Source organism: Lolium rigidum, chromosome 4 (genome assembly GCF_022539505.1).
Source record: "Lolium rigidum isolate FL_2022 chromosome 4, APGP_CSIRO_Lrig_0.1, whole genome shotgun sequence".
Lineage (NCBI taxonomy): Eukaryota > Viridiplantae > Streptophyta > Magnoliopsida > Poales > Poaceae > Lolium > Lolium rigidum.
Genome location: NC_061511.1, coordinates 209063402 through 209087727, shown reverse-complemented (window position 1 = coordinate 209087727; position 24326 = coordinate 209063402). Strand labels below are relative to the sequence as shown.

Here is a 24326-nt window from a genome sequence, read left to right as displayed (position 1 = left end):
TGCACTGTTGCTCCTAACAATCCAACACAGTAGTCTACGAGCATGGTCGTTGAGGCCATGGACATTCCCGATAATAAGGTTGTGACTCATTAGGGATACAATTTAACCTGATACAAACTGACAACAGAATAACATCTTTACTGGACCCAGGCAACAATCTGGGCAGGGGCGGGCGGCTTGGCTGGAGCGGGCACCCCTTCTTGCTAGCGGACTTAGCCAGGGTGGAGAGGGGGCTGTCGAAGGCAGGGGAGTACTTGCCAATGACCTCAAGGTAGTCTGACGATACTTGCAGTTTCTGAAGATTGAGATCAGCAGCTAGAGCCAGACCCTCTCGGCAGGCCACAACTTCTAAGGCCACAACTTCTGAAGATATGAGGCCCCCACAGCCTCATATCCCTGCAGATTGTTGCTACCACTCCGTAATTCCTATGCTTCGAAACAGCCGCATCGACCTTGATCTTCATATGCCCCGCCAAAGGAGCCATCCAGATCGCTGCTTGGGTTAGAGGGTTTACTTGCGACCTCCAGGTGGAGCAGCTCCCTTGGTGGGCTGGCATCCACCGCCCCAACAACATGGCTCATGGTCGGCGCATCCCGCCTGGCCCACGCTGAGAGAACGACCTGCTCGATGGGCGGCATGGCCATACCTCTTCCAGGAGAGGAATGTTGGCAACCTGAAATCGGAGTGTCGGGCTCGAATTCGTCAACCAGCTCGGGTGTCGTGTGCACCGTGGCCTTGGCCTGCATGCCGTGCATCTCCAGACCTAGGGCATCAGCAGTTGCAGCTGACACGGGAGCCTCGAGAGCCATAATCTGACTGACAGCAACAGCGAGGGCGTCGTCAGTGCCAACGTTGATGTGTGATATACATTGTCTAGTTCAACCAGCTAGCTCTAGATAATTTCCTGCAAAGTAAATAATGACAGTTCTTTGATTAGCCGGTACTGCAAAGGAATTCCCAAGTTACTATGTCGATCTTTAGAATGCTAGTGGCTATTATCAGTAGAGATGTACTCTAGAAACCAGATAGTACGTTCTTTTTCTACTGCTCTATTTTTCAAAGCGAAGTGGTGTTTAACACAAGGAAAATTGCAAGGCAAAGCAGATGAATATGTAGACATTTCTGCATGAACGAACCCTCTGTAAGAAATGCAAGACAGAGTAAATTCTAATATAACAAAAAGGAGAAAGAGTAGGTAAAAATAAAATAAGATTAGTACTACAGACTACAGAGAGCCAGCTTTGGTAGGACACATACCTTCTCTATTATGTGAGCCAACTTCATCATGTTCTCCTCTAATTCGCACCACTGCTTTAGGTCAGGGCAATCATATATATACAGGCAAAGGAGGTTAGTGAGTTGTTCCATGCCCTCAGGCAAACACTTGATACCGTTACAGTACCCGATTTCAAGAGCCTTGAGAGAGCTGGGTAGGATACATACCCTTTGACCCAAGTGATTTAATTCAGGGCAGTCAACAATTGTTAGTGTTTGGAGATTGGTTAGTTGCTGTATACTTTCTGGCAAAGAACACAAGACAGAACAGCCCTTCAGGTCAAGTTCTTTGAGGGAGGTTAATTCTCCTAACCAGTGCGGCAGTGATGCCATGTTTTTGCAATCGATCAGTCCTAGCCTTGTGAGTTGCCAGATGATTTCGTTCAGCCATTTTGGCAGCTCTTCCAAGAATTTGTCTCGTAGCTTTAGAGTCTTCAGAGAGGAGAGATGTTGGATGACCTTTGGTGAGCTGGTCAGATCAACTGAGCAATTAATATGCAACCAAGTGAGGCTAGGTAAGTATTGAAGCAACCTCCACTGATGCAAAGGTACGTTGCAGTTTTCAACTGACAGCTCATTAGGTACCTGCGAAAAAGAGGAGGAGGCATTGGTGTCTGGTCCAGTACACTCTTCCCATGATGATAGCACATTATCACTCTTTGATATCACCCACCTTCTAGCTTTAGGTGGAAGCGGTTTAATCCTTAACATGGGGCAATCATTAATTTCCAACTCTGCAAGCACGTGCTGCTCGCCACTGGAGTGTGACGTGGTCCACTCGTCCAGGTTTGCCATGCATCTGAGAACCAGATGCTCAAGGTTTGGCAATCGGTCCAGTACTAGCCAAGCTGGAAAGCTGACACTGCTGTAACCACATATCTCCAACCACTCCAATGTGCTCGGTGGCACCAGATTTTCCATCAAAATTTTGTGATCCACAAACCTCTCGGCATTTGGAGTCCACTCTAGTTTCAAGCACTTAAGATTTTTCTTCCCTATCAAATTTATTCGTTGTGCCTCTTCTATGGACTTCACATTTTCAAGTTTAGACAAATTGAGCACCATAGGATCCATGTGTTGTAGTAGGACGAGGTTGCTACTAGAGTGACCATCATCAGCAGGCTGGACCACAAAGTGTGGTAACGATATTGCACTACTACCAACTTGAGGGGCTTTGATGATTTTCCGACAACCATTTATATCAAGAAACTTCAAACTATCCATTGTACCTATACTACCTGGTATCTTTTCAAGTAAAACACATTGTGCGAGGTTCAATGTATGCAGTTTTCCCAGGTTACAAATACTTTCAGGTATAGTGCTCATCTTATTATTAGACAAGTCCAAATGCTCCAGATTGGAAATATTACTGCATATATAGTTGATGATACTGTCCATGGTATCTTGATTCATATAAATCATCCCAGACACATTCAAATACCGGAGTTTGGTCACATTTTCTGGCAACAACATGATACGTGTAGCCTGTAAATTCAAATGTTGCAGATTGGAAAGGCCAGCCAAAGCTTCATCTAGACAACGAATACTACAACATTCTGATAGATCAAGATGCACCAGATTTTTTAGACTCGGAAATGACCACGGCAATTCTGACATTCTCTCACAACCTGACAAGTTTAAGTACTTGAGTTGAATGAATGTGCCCAAAGCTTCGGGGAGCTTTCGAAGACCACAGTGCTTTGAAGATAAGTTCAAATAATTAAGTTTGTTCAGGGCGCCCAAAACTTCTGCTTCCTGGCAACTTTCAAGATATGAGCTGAATGATAAGTTCAAGTACTCTAGCTTGGATAGGACGCCAAGAGCTTCCGGCATCTTCCCAATTTTTTGGCAGTGAGATAAGTTTAAATACTGGAGTTTTGTGAGGTTCCCCAAGAGTGCTGATATACCTCCAACACAAGAGCAATTTGACAGATCCAAATGCACCAATTTTTGTAGCCTCCTGGATGATTCTGGCAGTTTTGCAAGTCCTGAACAACCTGACAAATTAAGATACGCCAGACCTTCATTATCTCCAATTGACTCCGGTAGCTCCATAATTGTAGTAGATCCATGAATGTCAAGATAAATTAATTTTGAGAGCTTGGTGATACTATCTGGAATCGTTGTATGTTGGACTCTCGGAGCGTTAAGATACCTCAACTGCTTGAGTACACCAATAGAATCTGGCAACCTGTGTATGATGCACTCATTTAAGTCCAAGACACGTAGGGAATTAGCGGATGAAAATGCAGCATCGTGAACTATGCTTTTATCACACTTCATAAAACGGAGTGCCCTTATCTTGGATAACTCCGAGACCAATGGCTTGCTACAATCATCGAGTAATGCATAGTGATAGCAGCTTCCCTGGGCTTTATCGCCTTTGCTAATGACAAGAATTTCATTGTCCATGGCTGTCCTTGCTAAATCGTGCACCAAGTCATGCATGGTGAACAATGTAATATCTTCCTCATATAACTCGATATTCTGCAATAAAATAATCATTCCACTGCATCAGATTCTCTAAGACGATAAATTTAAGACTATTTATGGATTAAATTCCTTACATTAATGTATTTTAAAACCTATTCACTCCATTATTAAATAATAAAATTATTTTAGGTCCTCAACTACTTCCAAAGTCTATTTTTATCAAGGCTCTAAAACTATACTATTTGTAAACCTGTGACACAAAATCATACAACTTTTTATCATTCAAACCATTGTAAAGTACTTTTCAAAGACATGCATGGTTGACATTTCCTACAACTTGACATTACCTTTTCATGATAGCCATAATAATATACTTACATGTTTTATTTAACTAGCATGCCGCAATAGAATAAAATATCTATTGGTGTATGGTTGTTCTAGGGCTCATGCACTAATATGAAAATGGTCTTCATTTGTGCATATCAACCAATGCGATCTTTTTAACTTCTTTTTTAAATGTGTTGTAAGGAACAAATCTATGATGTGTTATGCTATCATATATTTCAATAACTTACAGTATTCATATTTTACAAATGTGCACCAAAATCCTATGCACTATACACTTTTTTTCCAAGGCTATGCTCTATATACTTGAGTGTCCCTACGCCAATTCATACAAAATAACATAATTGTTCAATTGTGTAAGGCGTGCATAAACTCACCAACTGTGAATTTGAATGTTCCAGGAAAGAGAATCCCAGCAGCTGACGAATGCATCTCTCGCCAAGTTGCCAAGTAGAGAAACCAAGAGAAACCCACTGGTGAATAAGGTGATCTTTAACTATCTTGTGACCTTTAGGAAATATTGCACAATAGGCAAAGCATAGCTTCAAATACGATGGCATAATACTATAGCTTAATTTCAAAGATGCAATCACTTGTGTACAAGATGTATCTTTCAAAGAAGATACAGTCCATATATTGCTATCCCTCAAGGATTCCCACTCATTAAAATTTATATATTGCAGCGTGTGTCCGATTGATTTAGCTGCTAAAGCCACACCACCACACTTCATTGCAATAGCCATCCCTGTCTTCTCTGTGTGTTCTTTGCCACCTCTAGATTCAAATGCACTCTTTTGCTTTATTATAGACCAGCACATGTCATCGGTCAAAGCTTTTATTTTGTATGGTCGGATGGTAGAAATTTTTCTTGCTATGCCTTCATCGCGTGTGGTTACTATAACAACCACATTACTGTCCTTCCCAACCCTTAGCATATCGGTCAGGCTTTCCAGATGAAAATCCTCACCCTCCCAGAGATCATCTAATACAATAAGAATCTTCTTACCAGCAAGAAGCTTTTGAAGGGATTTGTGTATCATCTGAATTTCAGTGTACTCACTCTCCTTCTCTTTCTCTGACAGTTGTGTTATTATAGAATTTCCAATATTCTTCAAATCAAATGTCTGAGACACATAAACCCACACCTGAGAGTATTCTTTGAACTGGGAACTATTATATACCATTTTTGCCAAGGTGGTCTTGCCAAGCCCTCCAATGCCATATATAGGAAGAATTATGATATCTTCTGTCATGCTCTCACATAAAGTAGCCAATATTTCAACTTTATCATCGGTCCTCCCAACAATTTGTGTCTCGATGATTGAGGATGTTTCTCTTATATCAGTAACCTTCGGCTCATTGGCACTAGTACCTTCTGTCAATTTAAACTTGTTGTGTTGATCTGTTATCACCTCTAGATCCTTCCTCATCTTCTCCATCCTATTGGCCATTGTAATCTTCGGACCAATTGTGAGACAGGGAATCATAATTGCCAAATATTTTTTGAAGGAGAGCTGCAAGACAGTTGATACGTCAATACAGTGTGAAATCACAAGTGCAGTATGGCAATAAGAAGTTTTGTAGAAACATCAAGAGACACTTCTGTTACATTCTATTGGATCATTTTTTGTATTTAAAGAGACATAGCATATGATATTGATTTAAAATTAGAAATGTATATAATATCTGGAAAGTGTTTCGTGTGAAGATTTATTAATTACTTCACAGCACACAAAATGAAATCTAACATGGGTGCTACAAACCTTTGACATGTAAATTAGCTCCAGCTGGAGTTGAGTGTTATATTAATAAAGAAGCTATCATTGATGGTATTGTTTCAAGAGTAACCGTACCTTCCGCGTGGATGGCTGGGTGATGGCTTGTGTATCTGCCTCAAACTCATCAATCATGTCGGAGATGACATACATGACGTCTTTAAGCCGCTTCAACCAAAGACACGTTGATTTATCCGTGATGGACCGCCTCTCGGCATCCTCGAGGACGGCATCGACAGACTCGAGCGCCATCTTCATCTTCTTCAGGTCCTCATCGAAGTTCTTCTGCAGGGTGATCTGACCTCCGATCGCTGAACTGATCTGGTCGCCCACCACCTTCAGGATGGCAGCGGCAAGCATGCCACCAAGCTCTGCCATGGCCGCTGCTGGTCGTGCAGAATTGGGTGGGGGTGGGTGTTGAACGCTCGTGGGAGGAAGGATGGAGTTTAGGTGCCTGCAATTGCAGTTTGGCTGCAAGTCTCTGTCTTTCCTTTACTTTGCTAGGAGTACAAAGAAAGAAAGAATCGATTCGAAAGCAAAGCCAACTAAAGTAGATGAGTGAACCGAGATGCCAAAGCAATTTGTGGGACAAAGGGCTACTGAAGACACGAATATCATTTGGTAATTATTCCTACCCATTAATCGAAAGGTTAATAAGAAAAGTGTTTACTCCTGCCGGAATCACTTGTTACAGTGAGTCATCCACAAAAAACTTGGCCGTTACATGGTAATCTGAACTTTCAGAGCCTGAGTACGCCTGATTCTGCATGAACAGTAAAATCGACAAAAAAAAAACTAGATACAGTGAAACAAATACGAATGAAATCATGCACATTGAGGAGAGCCTTACAAAATTAGTAAGTACATAAATACGAAAGTTTGTTTAGGCTGCTCCTCGTTGTGGTTCGTGGTTCGAGTAATGGTCTCATCGGCAGTCCAATAAATGTGAAATTAAGACTTGAGTACATACAAACCCTGAAGTTTTCACTAGCATAGTCAACCACTACCACTCAACCCGTAAATCTGTCTCTTGACTGCAGAGCTATCACAGAGCTAGCTAGCTCCATGGAAGCAGTGAACCTGGAGGGTACCACCTCTGTAAAGATCAAACCAACCACGAACGGTAAGACTGTGCACCGTGGAATAACATATCAAGAATTCCAGGCTGCATATGCATCAATATCATTACCTGTAGTTCAGAGAGATGACTTGTGTGATGTTTGCAAGGTGCAGTATGCTTCGGGATGCTTGGTATGAACAATCTCTGTCTGACTGAGACACAAGAACGACAGCCTGGAAAATGCTGCAGGGGTTGTGAATCTTTCGTATCTATCTAAGCAGACGTTCAGTTCTACGGCAATCTAAGCAGGAAACAGAAACTATATCCTTGGTGCCTGAACTGAATAGAGGATCCGCCGGCTTCTCCTTCCGGTCGACCAGAATACACTATCCTCGCCTCGCATCCTTCTTGCCGTGCCGACCCGGTGGAGGGCATGCTCGAGCTCGCGGGATGCAGCCGCGCGAGATCTGAGTAGAGGAGCAGACTGCAGACGGTATGCGCCACCTACCGAGAGGAAGCATGCTGAGCCGCGGGCGGCGCGCGTGTAATGGATTTGTCGGCATCCTGCCCCTGTCTGTTTCTCGGCGCCGTCAAGAAGAAACAGGGCAGCTTTTCCGTTTCCTGGCGCCCAAATCATTATCGGTGAGGACACTGAGGCGGCAGTGTCGCTGACGAGGCCCCATTTGAGTTCGTCGGACGTGCAGCCGGCAACCGCACCGCATCGCTCAGTAAGTTGCTCCTTCCTTCCACGCCATAAGAGTGGTTTTCAGAGAATGATTTCTGAAAGTCGAATGATGAGTACACATTACTTTTGAGATGCAGTCTCCAGTTCGTCAAATAGCCATAGTATATGCCTTCTTTTTTATGAACACACGGAAAATCCATAAGCCCTGAACATCTTAATCACAAAATCGGTGGTGTTCTGTCAGGCTGGACACTAGATGAGGTAAACTAAATCTACCGCCCAAGCCACAACAACAGTCTGACTCGGGCACGCTCATTTTCTGTTCCTCTACCCAATGAACAGAACACCAGTACGCAGTCAAACATTCTGAGTGAATTGCTCTGAGATTTCAACGTTTCGCACCCGGTCCCAGGCCCGGTCGACCGGCCCCCAGACCGGCCGTGTCCGAGTCTGTCTCGACCAGATCTATTCTGGGTCGGTTATTCTCGTAGTTTTTCGACCAGAAGTCGTCCTGGACGCCTATATAAGTCCATAGGATGCCCCCTAGCTACTTTAGACCACGTTTAAGATAAACCCTAGTTCTTAGTTGTTTGCTCTGCAAAACTATTGAATTCCCTACATCATATTGCTTGATATTGTGTAGATCTTGTTCAAGTCTTGTGTGATCTGCTGTTCCATTGGGAATTAGACGGTTGCAACTTACCGCTTCGTGGTCGGCGGCTACGTGCGCAAGTGTGTGGAGTTGCGAATATCTTACAGGGTTGAGAGCTGTTGCATTGGCGACAGGGACCAATCGAGAGATCTCGTTGCGTCATACAAGTTATCATCCACTACATCGTTGTGTTTCTCCGCTGCTATCACCCCGTGATCATCATCACCACCATTGCTTACTGAGAAGATCGGGCCACCCCTTATCAGTCTTCCTCCGAGGACTCCAGCTTGGGCTGCAGCAGTAGCGGCTCCGGTTGCGGCAATGCCGCGCCGCCGCGGGCGGCCTCCATCGGAGAGGCCGCCCGCGGTTCCCTCCGGCCCGCAGCGCCGGCGGCGGACGGCGGCTGCTGCTGGCCTCGTCGTCATTGGCTCCGGGAGCGAACCGTCGCTTGGGGGCTATGGCGGCGGTTGCGCTCGGGGAGTGGAGTGGGGACTGGACTCTGTCCCTCCAGTCCACATTTAATAAGCCTCCCCGGTGACCGACAGGTGGGCCCAAGGGAGACGAGCAGCCAAGCGGCCGGACGCCGAGTGCCATCCGCGGCCACGCAAACCTAGCCCAGATTTGGGCCGGGTTTGCGTCGTTCCGAACGCCGCGGCGATCCGCATTTGCGGTGCGTCGCCGCGTTGGGCCGCATTTTTGTCCGGCTGAACCCATCCGGACGCGCGGGCGCGGGATGGGTCGCCGCGTTGGAGATACCCTAAGCAGGCTTCTAGATACCACCGGGTGATTCAAGCGCGCGATGAAGCTGGCTGCGGTGTAGCGGCGGCAGGGGTAAGTGCAACTTCGCCGGCGACCTGTATCAACAAAGCGGACTCCCTTCCTCTGGATGCAGTACACACTATTCTTTCAGGGCATCTCCAGCGACCCAAACGATTTTGAACAGCTCGCGCGCTTCAGCGGAGCAATGTAAACGAACTGATCCATCCGCCGCGATCCATTCGCGTCCCAAATTTGAGAAACCGATGCGTTGAGCCGGACGCTACGCGGAGCCGCGCAGGTGGTCCCACTTGGAAGCTACCCGATGGAAGAAAAGCTGACTGGCGGCAGTGTTTGCCACCTCTACGCACACGCACCCGCGATGAAGCTTCCGAAATGGCTGAAGAAATCCGCCAACGACCACGAGGCTAGATCCTCATCCGGCCGGCAGCGACGCTAGGATTCTCCGCATAGGCGGAACCCTGCAGCCGCACATGTTCTCTGGTCCGCAGGCCGGTCCGCAGGCGTCGGCGCCGGCAGCGCAACCTCCTCCACCAGACCAACCGGGCCGCAACAGATGGTATGTGCCAGTGCTGGAGGCGCAGTGGCGGTGGGCGCAGGGCGACCCCTTCCGCCACCGCGACGTCTCCCTCCCGCACGGGTGACATTTGAATAGGGGGAGGCTCCCTGTTCCCACCTCCTGCGGGCCGGCAAGCCCTGCGTCAGGAGAAGCGCCGCCGGATCGAGCGCCGTCCGCTAGCGATGCAGCATCACGAGGTGCGCCGGGTTATCCACGATCACCGGGATTTCATGCCGGGCGACGACACGCCCGGCAGCGAGATAGAGGTCATCTACGACGAGGACGATGACGAGGAGGTGGAGGACGAGGAGATGGGAGACATGCCTCCAGCCGATGTGAAGCCGGAGGACGTCATCCCCGACAACTACGACGAGGTCGCAGCCGCAATGGCCGCTTCATTGGCCGATGAGGACGCCAAGTGGCCAGGATATGAGGACGTCGTCCAGCTCTCATCCATGGTGACGGTGCACTAGCCTCCTTGTCGTCGCCTACTCCACTGCCGCCACACGCGCCAGCACAAGCGGCATGGGACGAACAAGAGGTTCCAACTCCTCCGCCAGTGACACCACCGCAATTCGCGCCTCCACAGTACGCGCTACCACCTCCGCATTACAAGCCACCGCCTCCGCATCACGCGCAGCCAGCGGAGATCACTGCTTGGGCACAGGAGGTGTGGGCGCCCCCGCCTTTCATCGACCTCGCCTCCGGCGATGAAGAAGACGACGGCGCCTGAATTAGTTTAGATTTTATTTTTAAACTATGTAAATTATGTTTGAATCAATGAAATTTCTAACAAATTTCCGCGCGCTATTTAAACTTCACGAAATTTTTCCTCTCCTGTGTGCGGGCCAACTAGCCAGTGGACCGAATGGGTCGCGCCGGTACACGCGTTGTCCGGACAGGCTGGACTGCGCGACGCATCCTAAATCTACGACGGCCGTACCTACTGGTCGTGTCGCGGCCTACTATGCTCGGGTTAATCGCAGTCGTGCGGCCTACTACTAGCCGCCAGCATGACCTTAGGGGCTAGCGCCGTCTTCAGAGCGCATCCGGGCGGCAACCGCCTTGCGCCGCTCGCTTCGCCGGATTTCCCGGGAGGCTTCCTCCTTCCACCGGTGGCATTCGATGTTCTCTGCTAGAGAGGAGTCCCATTGGATTCTCTGCGCCTCCGCCATCATCTCCTACGCCGCTACCTCCGCCGCCTTCACGCACGCTAAGCGCGTGATGAGGACATCCCTACCTCACTACTACCTCCGTCATTACCAACAGAAGATGAACCTGCTGTGAAGCTCAAGTCCAATGAAGTTAGGATTGGACCAATGACACGAGCTCGTGCGAAGCTACTTAAACAACAGGTGAACTTGTTCCTAAACGATACCTTGATTGATGAGAACTTTATACTACCTAAGTCCTATTACTTATGTATCATCAGGTATGAAGAGGAGACAAGCATCGCACGAGGAGGAGAGGAGCAGCTGGACGTGAAGCTGGACAAGGAGCTGGACATGAAGATATCTCATGGACGCGCGAGGGAGGAGCGGGAGGAATGCGCGAGAGGAGAAGAAGAAGTCCAGGCCGGTCCAGCGCCCGGTCAGACCGGCCCCCACGCCGGGCCGCCCGGTCCCCGGCCCGGTCGACCAGCCGCCAACCGGCCGCCAACCGGAGGGAGTGCATCGTACGGGCGAAACCGGAAACTTCGCAGCTTCCCGGTTGGCGACCGGTTGACCGGACCACCGACCGGACCGGCCGGTCCACAGCCCGGTCGACCGGATTCCGAGACCGGACCGGTCCGAGTCCTGTCTCGACCGGATCTATTCTGGGTCGGTTTTACTTGTATTTTTCGACCAGAACTCGTCCCGGACGCCTATATAAGTGCCTTGGACGACCCCCTAGCTGCTTTAGACCACGTTTAAGATAAACCCTAGTTCTTAGTTGTTTGCTCTGCAAAACTATTGAATTCCCTACACCATATTGCTTGGATATTGTGTAGATCCTGTTTAAGTCTTGTGTGATTTGCTGTTCCATTGGGAATTAGACGATTGCAACTTACCGTTTCGTGGTCGGCGGCTACGTGCGCAAGTGTGTGGAGTTGCGAATATCTTGCAGGGTTGAGAGCTGTTGCATCTGGCGACAGGGACCAATCGAGAGATCTCGTTGCGTCATACAAGTTATCATCCATTACTTCATCGTGTTTCCCCGCTGCTATCACCCCGTGATCATCATCACCACCGTTGCTTACTGAGAAGATCGGGCCACCCCTTATCATCTTGGTATCAGATTTCCAGTTTTCCTCGGTAAGCCATCCACAATCCACCCCATAGTTGAGTTGTGAGTGTTTTCCTATACAGAAAAAGCCAAAAAAATTAGGGTTAGGGTTTGCCATAGCCATAGCTTGCACTAATTTCGAGTTTTAGTTGCTTTTCGTAGTTGTTTTTGCGTAACTTTATCTTTCATCTAGTATTTTAGGGTTTGAGTTTACTCTATCATCTTGTGTTATTTAGTCGTCTAGTGTCAGTTTTTGTTACTCCGAGTCCACATAGCGTACAGTGTGCTTGTTCCCAACCATAGACACAGCCTTTCGATATACGTGACTAGGAACTTCCCCAGAAGAGTCTAGTTTTACCGCTCGACAGGCTGCTCATTAGGGTTTTGGTGCTTTGCATATCTTGTTGGCCGTGTTATCAAGGAGTTGAGTCATAAAATCAAAAAAAAAAATAGAAAAGAAGCAAAAAGAGCTACATAGCTGCGTGTGTTACAAAGAAGAAAATACAAAAAGAAAAGTGTCGTGCTAGTTGATTTCAAGTGAAGGCCTAAGTTTTTCTTTACTGCACCTGTAGTTGAGCAATCTTGTGCCTGTCTCGTTGAGCTTTGCTAGCGTCTCTCTAGTGCATTGCAACCTTTCCTCCATATAGTTGCATTGCCCCATTATATCGCCTTGTGTGAGTATCATTGGTTGTCTACGGTCAGCGCTAGAGCTTGTTATTGGTGCAAATAGGTAGCCTACCTACTGCCCCACATATACCCTGCTTTGTCGTGTGATTTGTTCTTATACTCTTGATATTCGCTTCGCTACATCCGTGCACTAGTTGTTACTACAAGTGGTAAGTAACACTAATTTACTTTGGAACGGTAAGATTTCCTTTTCTTATCAGTTTTGAGTGAGTTGTGAGAGTACCACCAAATATTTTTGATTTAGTGCACTAATCTACTAACGATGTCTGCTAGTAATCATAAAATTGTTAACCAGGAAAACAAGAGTGCTGCAGATATCATCACATGGAGGGAGTATGAGGCTCTTCGTAATGAGATGCGACGTGAATTCCGCGCTCAGAACGAGGTGCTTACTGGGAAGATTGATGAGATTTCCCAAAAGCTGGATGCTACTCATGTGACCGTCACTACCATGCAAGATCAAATGACGGATGTACAACGTAATCTTGCTGATTTGCGCTTAGCTGTTGAGAATTTGATCGCACAACAACAACAAGAAGATGACGAAGATCCTGAGCTTCAAGATGACGCACACAATGCTCGTGATGCGCCACGTGGTAATCGTCCTCGCGGTTGGGCTCCACTTGGCCGCAATGGTCGTGGACAAGATGAGGAAGATGGCTTGGGTAAGCCCAAGTTTTCCATACCCAAGTTTGAAGGAGGAGCTGATGTTGAAGAATATCTCACTTGGGAGCTCAAGATTGAGAAGTTATGGAGCTTACATCCCAACTATTCGAAGATAAGAAGATCAAGCTTGCTTCTTCTGAATTTGATGGTTATGCATTGCGTTGGTGGGATTCTTTGGTTCGTAACCGCGACGAAGATGGTGCACAACCTATCCGTACATGGCGTGCTATGAAGGAAGTTATGACTTCTCGTTTTGTGCCTACAAATTACATGCGAAATATATTTGATAAGCTAACACTCTTGAGGCAAGGTGTGAAGACTGTTGATGAGTACTACATGGAGATGGAGATGCTTATGCAGCGTGGTCGTGTCCGTGAGTCTCTAGAGATGACAATGCAGCGTTTTCTCAATGGATTGAAGTATGATGTTAAAGGCATTGTTCGTCATTACACCTACACCAATATGAATCAATTGTTACATCATGCAAGAGAAGCTGAATCACGGTTGGTCGAAGAAGCAAAGGTTAAGGGACGTGCTACGGGAGGTGGGCGTTTTACACCCCGTGCGCCTTCTACAGCGCCGGCGCCTTCGACGCGCTCCGCTCCTTACTCTACTCCGCCTAGCAAATCGGTCTCCAATGTATCTAATGCAAAGAAGTCCGAATCTGCTGCAAGTACGAGTGGTTCTAGCATGTCTACAGCGCACAACCGCGGTATGCTTTGCCATACATGTGGTGGCAAGGGTCACTTCAAGAGAGATTGTCCTAACCGCAAAGTCATGATTATCAATGAGGACAATGAGTATGAGACTGGAGATGATGTTGATCCAAATGCTCCGGATGATGATGACTATGACACCGATGGTGAAGATGCCTATCCTTCGATGCTCGTACCATTGTTGTGTCGCAGCGTGCTCTTAATGTGTTGCCTAGTGCATCTACTCAGCGCTGCAATTTGTTCCAAACCAAAGCTTTAGTTGGTCCTGACAAGGCTTGCAAGGTCATTATTGATGGCGGGAGTTGCCGCAATTTAGCAAGCAAGGAGTTATGTACCAAGCTGAAGTTGAAGTATCTACCGCACCCGCATCCATATTATATTCAGTGGTTGAGCGACAATGGTGAGATGAAGGTAAACCACATGGTGCGTGTTGAGTTTGAGATTGGACCGTATAAGGATTGCATTGATTTTGATGTGGTTCCTATGACGGTTTGTCACCTCTTATTGGGTCGGCCTTGGCTCTATGACCGTTATGTGCAACACAATGGCCGAGCTAATACATATCACTTGGAGTACAAGGGCAAGAAAATTAACTTACAGCCTATGTCACCACAACAGATTGTCAATGAGTCTCGTCAGAAGATTGAAGTGAATTTGGAGGATGCACCTCTAGATAGGCGAGAGAATTGTAATGTCGTGAGTGATATAACGAAAAGTGAGAGAGTGAATTCCTTAGTTTCATTAGCCACCAAAGAAGACATGAGAGAATTTAGTGAGGATCCTACGGCCATGCCTCTTGTGCTTTTGTACAGGGGTACGGTCTTGGTTACTAATGACATGACCCCTCTTCCTCTTGGTGTTTCTAGTGTTTTGCAGGAATTCGGCGACGTGTTTCCGGAGGAAGTACCCGCAGGACTACCACCATTGCGAGGTATTGAGCATCAAATTGACTTGATTCCCGGAGCTTCGCTGCCCAATAGGGCGCCCTATCGCACTAATCCCGAAGAGACGAAGGAGATACAGAAGCAATTACAAGCGCTACTCGACAAAGGTTATATCCGCATAAGCCTTAGTCCTTGTGCTGTTCCTGTTATTCTAGTTCCTAAGAAAGATGGTACATGGCGTATGTGCGTAGATTGTAGAGCTATAAACAACATTACTATTCGATATCGTCATCATATTCCCCGTTTAGAGGATATGTTAGATGAATTGAGTGGTGCTGCTGTGTTCTCTAAAATTGATTTGCGTAGTGGTTATCATCAAATTAGGATGAAAGAAGGGGATGAGTGGAAAACAGCTTTTAAAACAAAATTTGGTTTATATGAGTGGTTAGTAATGCCTTTTGGGTTAACTAATGCACCTAGCACTTTCATGAGACTGATGAACCATGTTTTGCGTGAATTTATTGGCAAATTTGTGGTTGTCTACTTTGATGACATATTAATCTACAGCCACAATGAATCTGAACATACTATACATATTCGACATGTTTTGCAAGTGTTGCGTGATAATCAACTCTATGGTAATCTTGAGAAGTGCACATTTTGCAAAGATAAGGTCATATTTCTGGGTTATGTTGTCTCTAAGCATGGAGTAGAAGTAGATGTGTCTAAAATTGAAACTATTCAAAATTGGCCTACTCCCATGAATGTGAGTCAAGTAAGAAGTTTCCATGGTCTAGCTGGGTTTTATCGCAGATTTGTGCCCAACTTTAGTACTATTGCTGCACCTTTGAATGATTTAACTAAAAAGGGTGTTGTTTTTGAGTGGGGCGCAGCCCAAGATCATGCTTTTGATGAACTTAAGAGATTGTTAACTTCTGTACCGTTGCTTGCACTTCCTGATTTCAATAAGCAATTTGAGATTGAATGTGATGCTAGTGGTATTGGAATTGGTGGTGTGTTGATGCAAGAGGGTCGCCCAATTGCATATTTTTCCGAGAAACTTTCTGGTGCTAAGTTGAACTATCCTATATATGATAAAGAATTGTATGCTTTAATTAGAGTTCTTGAGGTTTGGCAACATTACTTGTGGCCAAAAGAATTTATCATACATTCTGATCATGAAGCTTTAAAATACCTGAAATCCCAATCTACTTTGCATAAGCGTCTAGCTAAGTGGGTTGAGTTCATTGAGTCTTTTCCATATATTATTAAGCATAAGAAGGGAAAAGATAATATTGTTGCTGATGCTCTATCTAGGAAAAATATGCTATTAACTCAACTTGATGTTAAAATTCCTGGTTTAGAGATACTATGTGATTTGTATGCTACTGATCATGATTTTGCTGAACCATATCGCTTATGTGCTCTTGGTAAAGCATGGGAAAAATATCACATACATGATGGGTTCTTGTTTAGAGCTAACAAACTATGTGTTCCAGAATCGTCTGTGCGTTTGCTCTTATTGCAGGAATCACATGCTGGAGGTTTGATGGGTCACTTTTATTGGCCAAAGATGAGGCGGGACGTGGATAGATATGTGAGGAGATGCATTACTTGCAACAAGTCCAAGTCCAAGCTGAAGCCTCACGGTTTGTATACTCCTTTACCGGCACCTACTACACCATGGGAGGATATTAGTATGGATTTTGTGTTGGGTTTGCCGCGTACTAAGAGAGGCCATGATTCTATATTTGTGGTAGTGGATAGATTTTCTAAGATGTCCCACTTTATTGCCTGCCACAAGAGCGACGATGCGTCGCATATTGCTAACCTGTTTTTCAGGGAGATTATACGTCTACATGGAGTCCCAAAGACTATTGTTTCTGATCGTGACGTCAAGTTTATGAGCTACTTCTGGAAGACGCTTTGGAGAAAGCTGGGGACGAAGCTGCTGTTCAGCACTACTTGTCATCCCCAAACTGATGGTCAAACCGAAGTGGTGAATAGAACATTGTCACAACTGTTGAGATCCATGATCAAGAAGAACCTGAAGGAGTGGGAAGAGTGTTTGCCGCATGTGGAATTTGCTTACAATAGGGCGGTGCATTCTACCACGGAGCTATGTCCTTTTGAGGTGGTGTATGGTTTCAAACCCATTACTCCACTTGACTTGTTGCCTTTGCCCATACATGAGAGAGTTAATATGGAGGCATCAAAGAGGGCAGATTTTGTGAAGAAGATTCATGTGAAGACTAAAGAGTTGATTGAGAAGAAAGACAAGAGCAATGCTGCAAGGATGAATAAGAAGCGCAAGGAGATGTTGTTCAAGCCTGGTGATTTGGTCTGGGTACATTTTCGCAAGGATAGGTTCCCGAAGCTGCGGAAGTCTAAGTTGAAGCCTCGGGGTGCTGGACCTTACAAAGTGCTTGCCAAGATCAATGATAATGCATACTCGATAGATCTTCCAGAGGATGAGTTTGGTGTCAGTAATTCTTTCAATGTTGCTGATTTGACACCATATGACGGAGAAGACCTTGGAGCGTCGGGGTCGACGCCTTTTGAAGGGGGGGAGATGAGGAGGACATCCCTACCTCACTACTACCTCCGTCATTACCAACAGAAGATGAACCTGCTGTGAAGCTCAAGTCCAATGAAGTTAGGATTGGACCAATGACACGAGCTCGTGCGAAGCTACTTAAACAACAGGTGAACTTGTTCCTAAACGATACCTTGATTGATGAGAACTTTATACTACCTAAGTCCTATTACTTATGTATCATCGTGTATGAAGAGGAGACAAGGATCGCACGAGGAGGAGAGGAGCAGCTGGACGTGAAGATGGACGTGAAGCTGGACAAGGAGCTGGACATGAAGATATCTCATGGACGCGCGAGGGAGGAGCGGGAGGAATGCGCGAGAGGAGAAGAAGAAGTTCAGGCCGGTCCAGCGCCCGGTCAGACCGGCCCCCACGCCGGGCCGCCCGGTCCCTGGCCCGGTCGACCGGCCGCCAACCGGCCGCCAACCGGAGGGAGTGCATCGTACCGGGCAGAAACCGGAAACTTCGCAGTTTCCCGGTTGGCGACCGGTTGACCGGACCACCGACCGGACCGGCCGGTCCACAGCCCGGTCGACCGGATTCCAGACCGGACCAGTCCGAGTCTGTCTCGACCGCATCTATTCCGGGTCGGTTTTACTTGTATTTTTCAACCGAACTCGTCCCGGACGCCTATATAAGTGCCTTGGACGACCCCTAGCTGCTTTAGACCACGTTTAAGATAAACCCTAGTTCTTAGTTGTTTGCTCGCAAAACTATTGAATTCCCTACACCATATTGCTTGGATATTGTGTAGATCCCGTTTAAGTCTTGTGTGATCTCGCTGTTCCATTGGGAATTAGACGATTGCAACTTACCGTTTCGTGGTCGGCAGCTACGTGCGCAAGTGTGTGGAGTTGCGAATATCTTGCAGGGTTGAGAGCTGTTGCATCTGGCGACAGGGACCAATCGAGAGATCTCGTTGCGTCATACAAGTTATCATCCATTACTTCATCGTGTTTCCCCGCTGCTATCACCCCGTGATCATCATCACCACCGTTGCTTACTGAGAAGATCGGACCACCCCTTATCAGCGCGCTAGCTCCTCCTTCGCCTCCATGCGCGCCATCTCCTTCACCGCGACTATCGCCAGGTCGGCGCGGTAGCGGGCCCTGTCCCTCGCCGCTGCCTCCACCGCCTCGTCCCTCGCTGTGATGGACTCCTCTAGCTCGCGATTCTCCCGTTCGATCCGCGTGTGGTCTCATCCCATCTACGCGACGGCCGCCAGGTCGGAGCGCACGTACGCCCGCTTCATGGCGAGCGCATCGCCGGGATCTTGCGCCTCCGCCGCTAGAGCGTAATGGCGACCGACGTCATGAGGGAGGCTCTCGAACGACTCGAGCAGCGCCTGCTGTTCGGCGCTTGCCCTCACCCTCCTCGTCATCGGGGAGGAAGCCGATGTCATCGTCGACTGCGTGGATGACGGCGTCAGCGGTCGGGGACGCCGCGAGTTCTGCCCTTGCCTCCGTGAGCTCCTCCGCCTGGAGTCGTCCATGGTCGCCACCGCCTCCGCGATGGACCTCCGAGTCCGACTCTGCCGCTGCGTTCGCCTCCAGCAGCTCGGCTTGGCGGCCGTTTGCTCCTCCTTTAATGCCTCCGTCGTGTGGAGGGCGGCGAGGGCCGGATCATCCGGGTAGGCACGGTGGGCCATCTCAAAAAGGAGATCCCAGGTGCGGCCGTGCTCGGCCATGGATGATTTCTATGATTATTGGGTTGAGGTGTGCCCTTCTCGCCACCGGAGTCGACCATATATAGGCACGGCGGGGCGGGAAATCCCAACCACGCGCAAGCCGCTTCCCGCGAGTGTGAAACGGCGGCGAAACGTGCCAATCTATTGGCCGCGCTCATGAACCACCGCACGCACACGGAAACGATAATCGTCGGCGGCAGGCCGCGACGGGGCGTTAAACCGCCATTACCGATCTTTACGCTGTCACGAAAAAAAATGCATCGGCCAGCTGGGCATAGCTCGACGCAAACTGGTTACTACGGTCATGTACAACCGATTTGGTGTCCGTAGGCCGACGCAAACGATTACGCACCGTTAGTTTTGACATTCTTTTGCGTCGGCTGTTGAAGATTGCTTTACTTAACAGGGGAACCACGAAGCACACAATCTATGAGCAGAGAAAGAAAAAGGCGATTTCCTAAACAAAAGCTGGATCTGTTTTTTCAGAAGTTTTAGCTCTGCACATCCATCGAAGGTTACGACCGCTGAGCCAGACCAGTCACCTGCGGGTGCCATTGCTGGTCATGTTGGTCCAGAACGACGCGAAGTATGTGTACCGACGCAACAACAGAACAGGACCGTCCTAATAAATGCTCTAACATCTAATTCAGGCCACTGTTCATTATGCGTTGTGCGCGGCCGAATACGGCAGGGAATACCCTGACTGCAATCGATCTGGACCAGGCTGATTGGTCTAGCTATCCAGAGCAGCTGCACCCGGGTGCCAATATGGATTTCCGAAAAAATATGCACTACATACTTAGGCTGGTGCTAGTGCACCGCCCCTCTCCCGCCCCGCCACGTCAGCATTTTGCCCACTCTAGCCCCACTCTCACCCCACTCTCACCCCACCTTGCCAATGCATGGGCTATAGTCCCCACTCTCACTTCTCTCTCCTCCACATCACCATTTCCTTTTCACATTAAGTTATTTCACTCGATTTATTTTAGACATTCAAAATAATGCAATAAAATTATTTTATTGAAGTTAAAATATTACCGATTACATAATAATTAATAAAAGTGCATAATAAAAATTAAAAATTACATAAAAAAAAAATGAGTGTGGAATTGATAAAAGTCCCCTACCGCCCCACTACCGCCCGCCTCCCGCCCGCTACCGCCCGCCTCCCGCCCGCCTAACGCCCGCCTCCCGCCCACTCCCGCCCGCCCTCTCGCCCGCCCACCTCCCGCCCCGGGCCGCCAACGCCCCGCCCCCACTCCCGCCCCGCTACCGCCTCCTTCTCGCCGCCAATGCGGGCGGTAGCCGGGCGGTAGCGCCCGCTACCGCCGGGCGAGCCCGCCCCCGCCTCCCCCTCCCGTCCCGCCTGCCTCCCGCCCGCCTCCCGCCCCGCCGCGGGCGGTACCGCCCCCACTACCGCCCGCGGTGGCACCGGCCTTAAGTGACCTTGCAGTAGTTTGAAGAAATTAAAATACATTCAATCACATAAGGTATACAGTATAAACTCACCGATGGTGACTTGGAATGTTCAAGGAAAGAGAGTCCCAAAAGTTGACTAATGTATATTTCACCAAGCTCCCACGTAGAGAACCCAAGAGAAACCCATTGGAGAATAAGATCATCTTTTGCTATCTTGTGACCTTTTGGGAATATTGCACAGTAAGCAAAGCACAGCTTCAGATATGAAGGCATAAAACTATAGCTCAACTTCAGAGATGCAAGCACTTGCGAAGAAGTTGGATCTATTGAAGAAGATGCATTCCAGATATTACTATCCCTCACTGATTCCCATTCACTTGGTTTCATAGATTGCATCATGTGTCCAAGAGAGATAGCTGCTAAAGCCACACCACAACACTTCATTGCGATGACCTTACCTATCTCCTCTAATTGTTCTTTGTCATCTCTAGATTCAAATGCACTTTTTTGCTTTATTATAGACCAGCACATTTCATCAGTCAATGGTTCTAATTTGTATGGTTGGATGGTACAGATATTTTCTGCAATGGCATCATCACGTGTGGTTACTATGACTACCACGTTACTGCCCTTCCCAATCTGCAGCATATCGATTAGACTCTTCAGCTGATATTTCTCACCCTCCCAGAGGTCATCTAGAACAATAAGAACCTTCTTGTCAGCAAGTAGCTTTTGAAGACAATTGTGTATCATCTGCATTGTACTGTACTCACTCTCCTTCACTTCCATTGATAGTTGTGATATTATAGAATTGCCAATCTTCTTCAAATCAAATATCTGTGACACATAAACCCACACCTGAGAGTATTCTTTGAATATAGAATTATTGTAAACCATTTTTGCCAAGGTTGACTTTCCAAGGCCTCCAATTCCACATATGGGAAGGATAGTGATCTCCTTTTGCATGTTCTCAGATAAAGAAGCCAATATTTCCTCTTCCGCCTTGGTCCTCCCAACAACCTGTGTCTCCATGATTGACGTGGTTTCCCGTATATCGGTAACCTTTGGCTCATTACCATTAGTGTCTTCCCATAATCTGAATTTCTTGTGTTGATCGGTTATCACCTCCAGATCCTCCCTCATCGTCTCCATCTTGTTGGCCATTGTAATCTTGGGACCAACTAGGAGACATGGGATCATAATTGCCAAATATTTTTTGAATGAGAACTGCAAGACAATTGATTTGTTACTACAGTGAGAAACGACCAGCTTTATAGCTCTATACTACACAGGCATTTGGCACAACTGGATTTTCTAAAAAAACATCAAGTTTCTATAAGACCAAATCTTCTTTCATATTTTTGAAAGATTCCGAATGTATGACCATGACAAAACTATAGAAAACTAAGCTCAGACATGAAAAGTCTTGCAACATTTAGAAAAGTTAAATCATATCAAAAACAAATTCTAACTTGTCTATTTAATTAGTTCTAGCAAGTTTATATAGAAAGAAGTGATCAATATGATGATATCTGGAAGAACAAGGTAGAACAAACAGGCCGGTGGCCTGCAGCGCACACATACCTTCCGTGGAGATGGCTGAGTGATTGGTTCTGTATCGGCCTCGAAGTCATCAATCATGTCCGAGATGGCGTACATGGCGTCCTTGAGCCGCTTCAGCCACAGAAGCGTCGGTTCATCAGTGATGGACCGCCTCTCGGCGACCTTGAGCAAGGCCTCGACAGATTCCAGAGCCATTTTCATCTTCCTCAAATCCTTGTCGAAGTTCTTCTGCAGGGTGATCTGACCTCCGATGGCCGAACCAATCTGGTCGCTCACCACCTTGAGGATGGCAGCGGCAAGCATGCCGCCGAGCTCCGCCATTACTGCGCAGCTGCTCAAGGTTGGGGGAGGTTGAGGGCGTAGAGAGCAAGAATGGTAAAGGTAGAGGCTTCAGCTTGAGATCGGATCTTATTGGAGCCAGGCAACTGCATCAAGTCACTCTACGGGGACTTTATGCTTTTTTACAGCTGTGCGTTTCAGTATTTAGATGTGGGAGATGGGTTCAACTACTCCTGCATGCGCATGTGAACGACCTGAGTAGCAAAGCAAAAACTTTACCCGACCGATCGCCGTGAACCCAATTCTAAGAGCATCTTCAGCCATCGGAGCTCCCATACCAAAATCCGACGCTCTTTAGCGCCGGATGGATGTAATTTTTGGTCTGGGGAGGCCCATTTTCCCAGCGGCGAGTTTAGGATAGATGATTTTTTTTGATAAATAACGGCGAATTCGGGGCGAAATTCGTTCAAACATAAGCGAAATTTAAAGATATTTAATATACGTAGGCGAGTTCGTACATATATAGGCCGAATTCGTACATATATTTGAATTCGGCCAGATGGAAACATAAACTAAAAGTAATAAACTACTACATGTCATCGTCGCTCGAGTTCCTGCATCCTCGGGCGTTGTCGGCCTCGATGTACGCGAGCACACGAGCGAGCATGCGGCCCGGCGCACCCCACCAGCGGCGGCGGCCGGCGGCGTTGTTACGCGCTGGAGGAGGGGAGGACCATCGTACGCTGCGAGTTCCCGTTCGTGCCGGAGACGGAAGAACTCGTTCCAGGCGTCGTAGTTGTCAGCGCGGTACCGCTCCTCCGTGCGCTGCTCGTCGGTGAGGGTGACCCGCACAACGTCGATAGCGGCGTCCAGCTCGTTGCCTCCCACCGGAAGCGGCGGGATCGGGACTCCTCCCGCGCGCAGGCGCCATTCTCCGGGCACGCGGAAGTCTGGCGGCGCCGGGTAGCTCGCCATGTGCAGGAGTCCCGCCTCCCACTGGTGTAGGGAACGACAGCCGAAGCCGTTGTTCACCGCGCCGTGGCCCGCCATTGCTCGCTGGTGGAGGTGGATTGGGGAGAGAAGACAGAGCTGGGGAGAGGAGGGAGACGACGGTGCTGAATGCGGCCAGACGCGGTAGGTTCCGCGATAATAGAGGGAGCCGCGCGTTGAAGCTACGCGTCCGGCGAAGTCTAACCGGCAGCTGGCTTTTGAAACGCGCGGAAGATGATTCGCCTCTGTCACAGACAAGTCGGGGCCACCATCCGCGTGGGAAGTTTTCTCGATGTTTCCCGCGCTTTCGTTTCTTCCGGAGTCCCTGAGCGCCCGGGGGGCGGGGATGACCTGACCTCGCCGGATGGATGAAAGCCCAAATCCGGGCAAAAACAAGGTTCCGGGGGCGTGACTGGTCATCCATCCGGACGAAAAAAAGGGATCTGGGGGGCTTCCCGAGGAGACGGCTGGAGATGCTCTAAATATGCCCGGAGAGACGGCTAGAGATGCTCTAAATATGTGAGAACAGAGACAAAACACATGTGCCGACAGATGGAACATATAATACAAATTGAGAGCCATTTGTGTAGTTAATGTTGGTTTGTACTCAGAGTTTGGGATAGTAGGGAATAGTAGGGCTGCAACAAAAAAACCAATATGATTTTACTACATATCTCATTCTCTTTTTATTCTTCAGTTACAAAAAAAACTGAGCTAAAGGATCAAGGTCCAGCACCCCCGCCCCCCGCGCGCGTAAGAAATGCAAGACAGAGTAAATTCTATTATAAGAAAAGGAGAAAGAGTACGTAGAAATAAAATAAGATTAGCACTACAGAAAGCTAGCTTTGGTAGGACATGTACCTTGTTTTTTATGTGAGCTAGCTTCATCATTTTCTCCTCTAATCCGCACCAGGGCAATCACAAATAACTACTGTTTGGAGGTTGGTAAGTTGTTCCATGCCCTCAGGCAAACACTTTTGGATACTCTTACAACGCGAGATTTGAAGAGTCA

At 47.8% G+C, this 24326-nt stretch overlaps 2 protein-coding genes across 2 annotated transcripts in view; both read right to left on the bottom strand.

The window, feature by feature from the left end:
* LOC124648135 (putative disease resistance protein RGA1) overlaps positions 1 to 6266 on the bottom strand; it is a 54909-nt gene extending 48643 nt beyond the window's left edge. The window contains exons 1-7 of the mRNA XM_047187947.1: positions 5908 to 6266; positions 4432 to 5568; positions 3555 to 3763; positions 1259 to 3467; positions 1138 to 1140; positions 516 to 813; positions 108 to 363 (exon numbers count right to left, since the gene is read on the bottom strand). Coding sequence (XP_047043903.1) covers positions 108 to 363; positions 516 to 813; positions 1138 to 1140; positions 1259 to 3467; positions 3555 to 3763; positions 4432 to 5568; positions 5908 to 6207 — 4412 coding nt within the window. The 5' untranslated portion in view covers positions 6208 to 6266. The remainder of the gene's footprint in view (positions 1 to 107; positions 364 to 515; positions 814 to 1137; positions 1141 to 1258; positions 3468 to 3554; positions 3764 to 4431; positions 5569 to 5907) is intronic.
* A 13335-nt stretch (positions 6267 to 19601) lies between these two features.
* Positions 19602 to 22366, bottom strand: LOC124648133 (putative disease resistance protein RGA1). Its single transcript, XM_047187946.1, has 3 exons — positions 22067 to 22366; positions 20573 to 21709; positions 19602 to 19685 (listed from the first exon to the last, which is right to left on the bottom strand). The coding sequence occupies exons 1-3, from the start codon at positions 22364 to 22366 to the stop codon at positions 19602 to 19604; spliced, it is 1521 nt and encodes a 506-aa protein (XP_047043902.1).
* Between the last annotated feature and the right edge of the window lie 1960 nt (positions 22367 to 24326).